Source organism: Pyxicephalus adspersus, chromosome 1 (assembly GCF_032062135.1).
Source record: "Pyxicephalus adspersus chromosome 1, UCB_Pads_2.0, whole genome shotgun sequence".
NCBI classification, from domain to species: Eukaryota; Metazoa; Chordata; class Amphibia; order Anura; family Pyxicephalidae; genus Pyxicephalus; species Pyxicephalus adspersus.
The window spans coordinates 68486430-68500062 of NC_092858.1; the positions used below are offsets into that span (position 1 = coordinate 68486430).

At 36.4% G+C, this 13633-nt stretch overlaps 1 protein-coding gene across 12 annotated transcripts in view; it reads right to left on the bottom strand.

Annotated features, from left to right (window-relative positions):
• The window catches only part of INPP4A (inositol polyphosphate-4-phosphatase type I A), a 55457-nt gene that overhangs the window by 31937 nt on the left and 9887 nt on the right, over positions 1 to 13633 (bottom strand). For 11 of the 12 annotated variants that reach the window (XM_072413079.1, XM_072413088.1, XM_072413130.1 and 8 more), the window contains 4 exons: positions 7962 to 8029; positions 5743 to 5881; positions 3206 to 3250; positions 2249 to 2367 (listed from right to left, as the gene is read on the bottom strand). In XM_072413079.1, coding sequence (XP_072269180.1) covers positions 2249 to 2367; positions 3206 to 3250; positions 5743 to 5833 — 255 coding nt within the window. In that variant the 5' untranslated portion in view covers positions 5834 to 5881; positions 7962 to 8029. The remainder of the gene's footprint in view (positions 1 to 2248; positions 2368 to 3205; positions 3251 to 5742; positions 5882 to 7961; positions 8030 to 13633) is intronic. The other variant, XM_072413059.1, reaches the window with a different exon arrangement.

The following is a 13633-nucleotide window of genomic DNA, read 5'->3' on the forward strand; positions in this document are numbered from 1 at the left end:
TGGACCTGCCAAAAGAGCAGTCTGAACTGTTAGCCTCCAATTTTAAAGAAATTTGCTACAAAAAGGAACAACAACTTCACACTTGATTGTCACACAAAGTTTGCAGGTTATTACAAGCTGGAAAACAACATTTGCTTCTGTACCGATTTGAGTGGTCTGATAACGGAGGTAGGTTGCGAATACATACCAGAGCAGTGGAGATTGTTCATAGACTCGAGCAAAGCAAGTTTGAAAGCTGTATTGTTGCATAAAGGTAATGAAAAACCTTTTGTTCCTCTTGCTCATGCCAAGGGAATGAAAGAGACATACGAATCCATGGAGGTCATTTTGAAATTGATTAACTATTTAGAACACAAGTGGAACGTTTGTGGTGACCTGAAGGTGGTGGCATTCCTTCTTGGCCTGCGATTGGGATATACAAAGTATATGTGCTTTCTGTGGCTGTGGAACAGTCGTGTTGACAGCAACCATTACAAAGTGAAAGAATGGCCACCCAGACCTGAACACACTGTTGGCCAGTACAACGTGAAGCATAAGTAACTCATTGTTCCACAGAAAGTTTACTTTCCACCACTTAATATTAAACTTGGATTAATGAAAAACTTTGTTGTTGCAATGGATCGTGATGGTATGGGTTTTCAGTATCTGAAGGACAATTTTGGAAAAGTTATAACAGATGCTAAACTGAAAGCAGGCATTTTTGTTGGTCCCCAAATCCACAATTTGATGCGTGACGCCACATTCAGAGACAAACTCAACCCACTTGAACTTGCTGCTTGGGTTTGTACTAAGTGCACAAAACTTTCTGGGCAACCAGCGAGCTGAAAACCATGCTGCACTCGTGCACAACATGCTAACAGCATACCATCAACTTGGCTGCTGAATATAATTTAAAATTCATTTCTTACATTCCCATCTGGACTTCTTCCTACAAAATGTGGGTGATGTGAGTGATGAACAAGGGGAGAGGTTCCACCAGGACATTTCTGTTATGGAAACAAGATATCAAGACCAGTGCAACCCCAACATGATGGGCGACTACTGCTGGTTTCTGCAAACGGGAGACAGCGAAAAGCCACAAATGCAAAAGCAAGTGCCTGAAACACTTCTGAAATGTACATGTGTGTTGAACAAGGACCCAGGTGAATTATGTGTAATTGTATATGTTGTTGCAACATAAAACCACGTTTTTGTAATGTCATAGAACTATTAGGCAAAAGTTAGTTATGTATAGAGTTTACATAGTAACTGCAGAACGAGAGAATGTAGCTCATCACGCCTATACGTGTAATTAACTTAAGATCCTGACATCCTAGGCAGAATCAGATTTCAGATTTGGATTTAGCGCACTTGAATTAGTATAGGACACATAAATTAGACCAAGTAGCAGACAACATTTATTTTTTGTGATGCAGGGTTATTATAATTAAATTTATACATTTTTGAAGCTTGAAGAGCAACTAGAAAAGCCTTCAGGCGATATGTAGCTGGGTCTCATAACAGTATGAGTGTATAAAACATTCATATCAGACAGATCCTGAGAAATGTCTGAAGAAGAATAACATGCAAGCAGTCCTGGAGCCAAGGAAAGTATCAGGTTAAAAGTTTTCAGTGGAGACTTGTTAGTTTACCCAGAACAAATATAAATATTTTACAACTATCTGATTATCCTACCGCCTTGGTGAAAAGCACCACAAATGCTACATTAAAAAATCTAATGTGTAGTAGAATGGTCAGCAAATGTTGCAAACATTAAGAAAAGCGGAGTGGAATTTTATAGACCAGAGATTTGTGTAAACAGATTTCTGTTCGGAGCCCTTATCAATTGTCATCCAGTTTACAAAGCCTAAACAAGGTCAAATTTTAGAAACCCAAAATCTAGCACATGAAAAATAACCATCACTAGATCATCTATGAATGAGTTAAAGTCTTTGATTCAAACATTTCAACAACTGGTGCCTGTTGTCTGAAAAGCCACTTAACTTATTGATTAAGGTCTGAGAACTGACACTATGGTAAGCAGCTATCTCTGTGTGGTGTCTAAATGTAGTCCAACTATTTTCCATTGTGCAGCTTTATCATAAAAATCTGAAGTGCAACATTAAATGTTTGAATGAGAAATGTCTTCTCTGCTTTCCATCAGAATCTTTCTATCTAGTAGCCAGCTTGCTTATTGTCTAAAGAAAATCACATTAAAAAAACATTGATATTGGAAAACAACTTTTCAGCCTAGGAAAGCAAGACTTACCTCTATGATTTCTGTTTGGGTATGCTTTGTCCAGAAAGCCTGAGGTGGGGTTGTGACACTAACAGCAACAAAGCTATTTGGCTTCCGATCCAATGATGGGGTAGTAAGCTCACTGCATGCTGTTATAAAAGAAAAAAAAAAGAGAACACAATAAATTATGTAACATCAGTGGAAATCACCTTGCAAAAGTGCAAAGACTACAAGTTTTGCTTTGCGGCATATAATTTATATCAAATGTTTCTTTACTGCAGCATATGTGGTCAGAAAATAGCCATTCTTGTTTTCTACAAACTGTTTAAACCCCTGCTATGTATAGTACATTCATTGCCACCAACCTTCATGATTGTCTAGCGTGACCCAACATAATTCGTCCAGTGAAGGGTAAATCATACATAGGCATGTAGATTTTGCTGGGATTTGGCAAGTATTTCTGGCAGAATTTCTCCCTATATTGTCACAGGGATTTTTTAATCAGTTAATTAAAAAAATACCATACCAATGCGTTGATTCTCCATTACTACAGCAGGGATATAGGGATAGTGCTGTCTTTACAATTCATAATGTGCTTCTAATGTAAATTCTTAATAGCTCTGGACTTCTCAAAGCAGAAGTCCAGAGCTAAAGAACAGTGTAAACTTTTTTATCTGCAAGGACTACCACATCCTCTGTTTCAGGACCAAACTTTAGAACCCTCAAGAATAATGGACGCTTTTCATATAAATACCTGAGTATGTACTCAAGTACCAGTACTTCTTAAAAACTCTAAAGAAAAAAATTTTTTATTTTAAAAAATTTTATTGTTACAGATTCGAGGCAACACTGTCACTTTCCCCCAAACATGTAGGGCAATGCAGACACATTGAATTATACACATAATGGTACTTGTTTGATATACCTGTGTATGTACCTTTTTGTTATTTTGTATGTTAAAATTATAATAAAAAAGGTGCCACTCACCCAAACTAAACTCCAAAATTGGCTCATCCGGATCTTGGAAGTTTCCTGCAGATAAAACACAGGTACAATATTCAGGAATTTCAAAAATTGCTATGGTAAAAAATTACAGTACAGCAGTCTGTATGTACGGTGAGTAAATAAGTTTGCGGTTCAGAATTGCAAACTAGAATGGATACACAGCAAGTTTTAAAACTAGCCAAATCAACTAAAGGAGGATTGGATATGTAGACACAATCTTAACTTTAAGCATCTGTGTCAGCCAACATGTCCATAAACACCAATGTTTGCACCAGACAAAAGCTAACGTTTAGGCCTACTGGTTGGGGCTGGGAAAGTTTATTAGAGACATGTCTTTCCAACCTTTCCAAGTTCTTTTCGTCAGCTATCACACCATAGCTAGCAATGTCCTGCAGACAAAATAAATCATCGTTTGATTAACCTGAAAATGGACAGAATGCTGACAAAAGGTCTATAGGCATTTTAGATACAAAATGATACTAATGTAGTATTCAGTGTTCATCCAATCAAGGTATTTAGGTCAAGAAGTGAGAATACATTTTTAGGAATGACACATGCTTACACTAGTATAAATAAAACAATACATCTATGCATTCATTTAAAAAGACACATTTTGCATACATTGCTCTGATACCAGTGACACATATTCCACAAAACATGCCAAATATAGTATTCAGAAATATAGCTACAATAATTCTGCATATGCCCAATCCAGAAGCAAAAAGAGGATTTAAAGGTGATAACATTTTCAAGTACTAGACAAACACATTCACCAGATGTCTGTAAACTTGTAAAATTGTAAACATCAACTAATACAGAATTTTCACTGTCATTGATATATCATTCATTAACCTCAGGACCATGATGGTACAACAATCCATGTGTTTCTTTACCATTACAGCGAGTTCCCATCACTTAACTTGCTATACTGTGATATTTTTAAAATGTCTAACTCTTTGAAAATCAAGCAAAATAATAAGGTGAATATTTTTTATTGTCTTTATGATAGATTTTTGGACTGAATGCCAATATAATTTGGCAAGGCACTTTTTTTTTTCTTTTAGTTACCATCACATTAAATTTGCTATCAACCTATTGTGTCACAATTAATATTTTAATTAGATATAATAATGAAAGTAATCATAATACCGAACAAATACTAAACAATTGGATGGCACATTAATTACTCGCAGTGGATCACAAAGGCTGATTTAAATTCATCTTGTATCAGTTGACCATAGAAAGCCTGGTGTATGTCTTGCAATAAAATTGCCAACTATGTAGTGCATGAGTGAACCTAATCAGCTGTAAATAAAATATTTATGTATGCCTTTATAAGAAATTTTGGCCAAACCAAGTTAATCAAGTAAAGGTGTGTGTGCGTCTTCAAAACAATGTGAAACTACTAACGTCGAACTTCAAATTCTACAAGTCAACAGGACTTCCTTGTTCAGAGTGCCAATGCAATGTAAGGTAATTATCTATAATCTGCATTGACACTGTATCTGACGGGGGAAAAAAAGTGCGTCTTATGGTCCGAAAAATACGGTACATATTTGCATAGGGGTAGATTTTTTCACTGAAGTAAAAGGTCACAGCTGTTGTATTTCAGAACTGCATCAAAACATGGAAACAGCGTACTGACTAAGAAGTCTGTCTGCATTTACAACATACTGTAAATGCTTTTCTGACTTCATCACATCTTACAAATAAATTGCTTGCCAGCAGTGTTTACACACAGCTCTGAAGAGATTCAACTAATGATATGTTCACAGTGTCATTTACTAAAGGTCATTTTACAGTATTAAACATCATACATCATTCATTTTAGGATCTGCAGCCCAGTTCAGTCTGCCCTAAAAACAGGTCATGGGATCAGGATCAAAAAATAAAAAAACAGTAAGTATATAAAATGATATACCTGTAGGTATTTTTTTATATCTCAAGGGCTGAAGAAATAAAAACATAGCTAAGATATAATGTCCTTTAAGGCAGCGGTCGCCAACAGGTGGTCCCCAGCTCTGGTGATCCTTTTCCTGAAGGAGGGTGCACCGGCTCGGGGGTGCACCGGCCAGAGCAGCAGACCACATCCCCGGTACAAATCCCAGGCTCAGGGAAGTGGGCGGACATTTCCCTGGACACAACCCGCCCACTCTCCATCACAGGCTCAGATCTGCGATGGGATAGTGGGTGGGGTTATGTTATGATGAGGTCATTACGGGGGAGGTTTCTCCCTCCTTTGATTGACACCTGGCTCCCCCTGCGTGCGCACTCAGGAGCCGATAATTTTAGTGGTCCGCAGGACTGAAAAGGTTGGTGACCTCTGCTTTAAGGCAATAAACCAGCTGCCCAATACTAAAATGTATGTCTGGGTAAAATAAAAGTGCATGTATAGCAGTGATGTAACCTAAACATTAGCATGAAGTTAAAGCTATGTGAGCAGCCAGTGAAGATCTATCTCAGCACTTGGTCACCCATCATGTACACTTGATTCCTTTCAGAACCTAGAAAATACATACCAGCCAGTGACAAGCCCAGCATTTCAGTGGTGACTTCATAGGTGGAGTGAGGCCTGGCGCCATGGCGAGGACTGCGTTGTCTTGTTGACATTTCTACATAAGGAGGGCAGAGTAGTGACTTGATTTAAAGGTTTAGGACCTACAGATAAAAAAACAAAATGTAATTACAACTAGCAATAAAAGATGCAACTGCAGTATAAAATAATCAAGAAATTAATGTAAGCTTTTTTTTATCCTTTACTTATCTAACAGCATATTGCAGTGCTGCACAGCAGGGGACTATATGCAGACTATTAATAATACAAGATGTAATGTTTTAATTACACAAACTGGATGAAATGGCATCTTACTCATAAAAAAAAAAAAAATAATATGAAAAAGAAAGCAACAAAGCTGTTTCTAAAAACAAAGGCCAAGTCTTCCATTAAAAGTTAACACTTGATTTTCTGCCTAAGAACTATAGATAATAACCTAAAACTAGACATTCAGGCACACCTATCTTAGCTTTCTATTATATAATCCCAGCTACACAGCTCCAGATGACTCCTGGCTGATAGGGTACACAGATGATGAAACATAAGGTCAGCTGGCAGAGGTGATGCGGTCACCCTCCAAACTGTGATGTACATACATTTGTAGAAATAAATAATATATATAATAAATATATATATATAGATATATATATATATATATATATATATATATATATATATATATTACAAAAACAGACATTTTTATGTGGAGTAATGTATACTAACCAGATTTAGGTATAGTAGGGTCGGCCCAGTGATACACAATGGTTACTGGATGATAAGAGTTACAGTTCATCTACAACATACTGAGCACTCAAGTACAGGAGGCAATTAAGGTCACTTACAAGCATTGTGATGACTCAACACCAGTCAGCAAACAACTTCTTAGAAATGCTTTCTAATAGTAAGGGTGGCTACATAATAACGATCCTGATTTAACTTAAAGAGTAGTTTCTCATGGTTGAACTGCAATTTTCCAACATGCAAGAAGACCTGATCTTGTCTTGCTGTTATGCAGCAAAAGTAGGGATCAAATACGATTTTTATAGAAATCAAGATGTGTTGGTAACCCATTACCAGTTCATTGAGTTAAAATATGTAACAAAGTGCTAGAGGCATATTGTACAGTTTGTAAAGTTTTAGAAGAATATTACTCAATTTAAAACATTTAAAAAATTAGCTTTGATACTATTAACATTCAAATTTAAGACATTAGAAACATATTCTGAGGATACCGTTCATGGGAGTTTGACATTTTAATGACTAACTAAATCAAAATCCGGGCAGCTTTTGGTTTTAAAGCCCTGAAACATCTATACTGCCTACTGACTACAGTGGTAGGATTTCCTTGCTGTAGTGTGCATCTTCATTCTCTAATACAAGCTTGAAATGAAAGTTTCACTCCAATGCAAATAGATTCTACAACTACAAATTTTACATCACAAAGATGTGACAACATAAGTCTGGGGTAGAATTTCAAGTTCAATATTACTCTACAAATGCAACCACTTCTCCATTGTTACATGCGAGAAACATTTAAACACGTTTTCTACAAAATCTCTTTGTATGACAATAAAATTACAGAAAGGAGACTGCAAACCTTTTATTCATGTTAAGAGTATATGGAGGAATATGGGTACAGAAACATCCCACTAGGACTTGGACTTGGACTTAAAGATAGTAGATAAGCCAATATACCAGTGTCCACACAAATCAAATGGTTTTGTGGATAATCACCTGTAATTTTAAACTTATTTGGAAAACTGTGGCCAGGTTATGAACATTTATATCATCATTTTGTAAATCTGCACAAGATTAAATTGGAAAAAGCAGTATGGATATTGATAAATAATATTGATAAATAAATGTAACCAACATCTGTTTTAGAATTAGCTAATACCCTTGGGTGATTGCATTACAAAAATTATATTATAAATAGTGACTCCAAAGCCCTTGCTTTAGAAATTATTCCAGACAGGCTGTATTTTCACTTTAGGACCAAACTAGGTAAATTATTAAGTTCTAACTAACTCCATGTTAACAGTCAGCTTTCTCAGTAGGTTCAGATTTCCCCAAAGTACCTGCTAAGACTGCTGACCTATCAAACATGCAGTAATAGCAGCATCACTAAGCTTATGATCAATAAAATCTATCCACAACACAACCCAAGCTACCATATGTACTTACGTTGCGCATATTGCATTCGTTTCAGAACATCATGGTTTTTCCCCTTTGTTAACAATCATTTAGTATAACTGAAACACACAAACAATATAAGAATATATAAATATCATGTAGGGCTCCTGTATGTCACAAAACAGAAACATTATTACATTTGTGGAAACTGTATACAGCACGTTATTGGGTCTTTTAAATAATAATAACAAAAAATATAAAATGGTTTGCAAAAACATCTAAATGTTGAGTCACAGCTAACTGAACAAGTCTCATAAATGCTTTTACAAGCAGGTTACACATGTAAAAGGTTTTCCCTCTTGGACTTATATTCCAGTAGCTATCTAGGCTATATTTAGATGTTCTACTTTTACATGGCAGTGATTAAAAAGTCCCTAAATACATATCAAATAATTATACTGGAAATGACATAAGTGATTTGTTTGCTGGAAGCTGCATGGCAAATGGTCATTTATAACAAGTAGAGTAAATGAACTGGCTTCTTTCAATTATCAGATCATCAATTGCAAATCAACTGTGTACATTGCTTTTATCAGATAATGTAGAGGTATACATAAGTGATACAAAGCAGCTAAACTCTCTGTGTTATGGTCTTGTTCGTCTAGTGTTGGTTGGTATAGAACCATACTTTTTAAAGCTAAGGAGCAGGACGAGTGACCCCTACGTAGGTATTTACTGGTATCATATAGTGGTTCATTTCACAATGCCGGATCCACCACTATAGTCTAGAATGTTGGCATACAAATATCAACCTTTCAGAAAATCACTAGTTTAATTTGGATCAACAATTACCTGTCACCAGGTGACACTGTAAGACCAACAATTGGTCACTCTGACAATGAATACACTACAAGAGTAAAGAGAAAAATACTAAAAACCTTAGGTCATTTAAAAACTGAAACTGGAAATACCCAAGAAATAGATTTTATATATATATATATATTTATGTGTGGTATGGTAAAACATGGCTCAGCGAACACTAATATACCTACAAATACCACAAACTCTGCATAAGAAGGAAGTGAGCAATTCAAGGGAGGTTTGCAATAGCTATGACTAAAAACACACTTCTTGGTTCATTGGGATGTAAAAAAAAAGAGCCATTTACCTGTAATCAGAGAGGAACACATATGCAGTGGAAAATATAGTAGATGATAGATGGTACAAAACAACTTACTTTATAGGACAAAAAAAAACAAATCATTGTAACAGTGCCCAAGAATTTCTTCTCTTATGATTCTTATGCAGAGAATTTCTGACAGACTGTTTCTAGCAACAAAGTTGGTTTATTTTTTAATGCACAAAGCACACCATCTTGATGCCATCTAGGCACATGATTTGTAAAATGTCAATGTCTTCATTCCCTACTGCCGTCATGTAATTGTTTGGATTAATCTCCAAATTGGAATTAAAGCAAAGCATGATATCGTCGCAGACACCTATTTTGGAAGGGGCAATAGTAATACGCACAGTTTTCTAACTTGACTTTCTGATTGCTCCCGCAGACAGTGGCAGATCTGTCATTTCATGTCTGGGAGTACCTAGAGACACATTTAGATAATCAGTTAACAGAAAATTGCAGACAACGCTCACTGCTCTGCCTTTCCTCAATAGCTGATCTTGTTTTAGCTGCATTCACCCGCATGGAGTCTGTATAAAAAAATTATTCATCCACAGAGAGGAAAGTAGATTGTGAGTTTGCAGAACAACCCATCAAATTGTGGAGGAATTGCAGATTGGTGAATTGTACAGCTAGCAGCTCACTACTTATCAGAAAGCCTGTTTAGATCAGCCTTCTCCATCTTTTTAATATGGAAATAACTAGCTCATCAGGAAACCCCCTGCTATTATTACTATATCCACAACTCAGTACTTTAGCAGGTTGGTCAGTAGGAAGAATGCCTTTTACATTGCTGGAGAGTGAGAAGAATGTCACCTTTACATATATTCATAAACATAGTTTCAGTGTTCTCCCCAGCACCCTTTTAGCTGGGCGCACCACCCGGCTGTTTTTGGGTGGTTACTGATGAATTGGGTCATAATAGAGGGGCTGCCACCCACCTACAATTCCTTCCCACCCAGCTTAAAATAATTTCTGGGTTGAGCGCTGAGTTTGTGTCACTTAAACTGACCTAAGAGGCGCTCATTGCTCAAGGAACCTATAAAACCCCTGCATATGACCTCCTCATGGGCAAAAACAGATTTTAAACAAGAAGGAAGACATTATTACCATATATGCAGAAGCAATTCATTTTAAGTAATAAATGGTCTATAAATTTGTAAACTAAAAAAAAAAAAAAAAATAGTACAGTTATATCAAAATGTTGTTGTCCGATAGGAATTTAAAGACATATATACAGATATTTTAATCATGCCGATACCATGTAATTGTGTGCTGCTAAAAAAATAAAATGGTCTAAATACCGATATGGTAACCCATGAAATATGGCAGAACCTAGTCACACTACCAGTCTGACTGCTGACATCATCTTTAATGCAAATCTACCTTACTAGCACATGTATGGGGTGATGCTTAGGCCCCAGCCACAGATCAAGGGTCATACAGCAGAAAAAGGCTTCAGTGGCTGCAGAAAGGAAGAAAAATGTAAGTTTCTTATCTTAAAGCATTACCCCTGTACAGAAAAGTCTATTCACACCCAGTAGGTAGTAGACCAACTGCACAGAGAAATGATGATTTAACCAACGTTCAGCTTTAGGTTCCATTTATATGACCAATTTACATACAACAGATCTCAGTAGTATTTCAAAATGTCATTTTCTTTCACTCTTTTTAACTTTACTGAATACATTCACTTTTAGCCTAGATCACAGTGTTTGCACACACTTTGGGAGACAATGCAAACAATAAAATGTTAAAAAAACAAGTTTACATTATGCGTGTCACATTGAAATGCAAATCCATCAGAAGATTTACATTTTCCAATTCATAAATACAGAAACCGAATAAGATATAGTAGGAAGCTGATGCCGAAATTCAGGCAGATGGATAAATACACAGAAGAAAGGGAGCTGTTTAACCCGCCAATAGATTTGTAATTGTGTCCATCCCCCTTATCTCTTTCTGACAAGGCAACAGATATGATTATTTTTCTGATTCAGTTGAGCAAAGCTTAAAGGTCTTGTTTTTCACTTCACCCTTTGATTGGGTGTGTGTACAATATCTACGAACGATCGTGTCGTTATCTCTATGTGCAGGATCGGTGCTATACGATCGTTCGTGTATATCGTGCAGGAACGTTCGTCGTTCGTTTTCCGACGATAATAATTGGAAGTGTGTACGTAGCTTAACAAGCTCATTGCTCTTTTGTCACCGTTTCTATAGTTAGCACATGAGCAAACAATATGTGAATTGTTTTGCATCATATGTTGTCCCTTTTAAAATGAATAGCAATGCATAAAGAGCAGGTAGGTTGGCATGTGATGCTGTAATATGCGTTATCATCAGATGAAGTTAGTTTTACCTACAGGAAATGATGTGGGTGGAGGTGGAGGCACACATTTTACTTAACACCCCATTGCATTATACACTGGTCGTTGATATATACAGAATATACACTACACAGTGTATTCCATTCTGCCTGGCTGCTTTTATCACACTGTTTACACGATTCATATATTTTGGCTGTTTACGGGTTTTAAAGGTTTATGGTTTAAAGTATAAAAAAACTAAATATCACTTTTTTTTATACTTTATAATATTTGCATTCTACTATAATATATATGAGAGTGTAACAAGTGTATAGAATTAGAATTCCTCTTTACTTCCTAAACATCAGCCCCCAAGTCCCCTAGACCCCTTCTGTTATCAGAACAAAAGAAAGCAGAGGGCAAAGCTTCTCAGATCTTTAGTTCCAACACATTTTATCAAAAACCTGTGAAAGATTTACAAGTAAATGTACACACTATAAAAGTGAAAATTTTGTGTTTAAATTCACACATTACACAGCGCTTTACAAAGTCAATAGTCATGTCAAAAGCTGTCCCTTAGATTATTTTAAACTTTGCTTCACATAAATTGCTGACAGGCAGACATTTTTTCTGACATAAATGACTAGAATATACAGTCTCATCTGTCAATCTGTTTTCTGCCTGTCAGCATTGTTTACATACATCTACCGGTATGTACAGTGAGCTGCATGGGCAGTTTCATCATAATTCCATGCATATCAGTGGAAATTATTTTTTCTTGGCCACTGAAGATGGATGAAGACAACATGGTCATCACAGTGCTGGAAGGGGCACTTTGTAAGGTAAGTCCACCATAATGTGCAGGTATGCTGCCAATTTACCCTGCCAACCAGCACTATTCGGGGCCTACACCTTCTAAGAGGCCTGGAATTTTTTTTTTTTTTATGCGGAGGGGATGGGGGGTAGAAATAGCAGGGAAGCAGATCTTCAAAATAGAAAGGTGAACTTACACACCTGTACAAAACAAACACAGCACAACAATGAGTAGTATAACAAGTCATTGTAACACTGCTGATGTAAATCTGCCTTGAGGCACTGTAGGAGATTTGGAGTGAGATTTTGTGATTTCACTACTGTTCAGTTAACTCCTCACTCCACTCCTGAAACTTTGACACACAGGGCCTGATTTAGTCAATAGAAGCTCACAATCTAATGTCCCTCCCATAGCCGTATGTCAAGAAATTAAACTAGCTGCATGTTTTCAGAATGTGGGAAGAAACTGGAGTACCCAGAGGAAACCCATATAAACATGGAGAGAACATGCAAACTCCATGCAGATGGTGTCCTGGCCAAGATCTAAAGTTGGGACCTAACACTGCAAAGGCCACAGTGCTTTGAGCCAACTAATAGTTTTTTATTAAATCCATTCCAGGTTTGCTGGGTGATCCACGTTGTACCATGATTTCCTACCTTCTCCAGTCTTGGAAAGCTTAAATAAGTCAGGCCTAATTTGTCACAATGTGCTTCCACAGTTTAGTTCCTCTTTAAAGTAGAACTGTGATCAGGCTATATATATTTAAATATTTGCATATTATTAATAGGCAAAAAAATAGGTTGGTGTTTTTGTTAATAAAAACCATGTGCTTACACAATAAAAGCCACAACCAACGTGTCTTTCAAAGTAGTCAGTGCTTTGTTGTAAATTTGTGACACTAAAGTGACACTAACATTTAGCCTATAATTGCCCCAAAAAGCTGAACATATCTGAAAATACTGGAAGAGATGGTATAAGTATTAGAGGATGGTATAAGTATTAGAGCCCCAGAAACAGTAAAAATACAGAGTAACTTTGGGGTCTATATTTTGTTCCTTTATCTTCCATTGGCCAATCTATGCTAACAATCCTCTTTCATGTATCACTGATGTATTCCTACACTAAAACCCAAGAGAAGTGACACTTATGGAGCGAAAACCTTTCCTATATTAAAAAGAGAATGTATAAATGTGTTCTATATATTTGGTAACGGCAATGATTCCTTTAGGGTAAGGAGGGAAAAAATTAATTTTCAGGAAGCGTTTTCAATTTTCTACTAAGAGCTACAAATCTTCTGGGAATACAACTTTCTACATTCAGAGATGATACAAAAATCACTTGAGATATACAAAATGAGGGCAAATAATGAAAAAAAATTGCATTTGTTGGCTTAGCTTTTGTAACAAGAGTATGCCAAGCT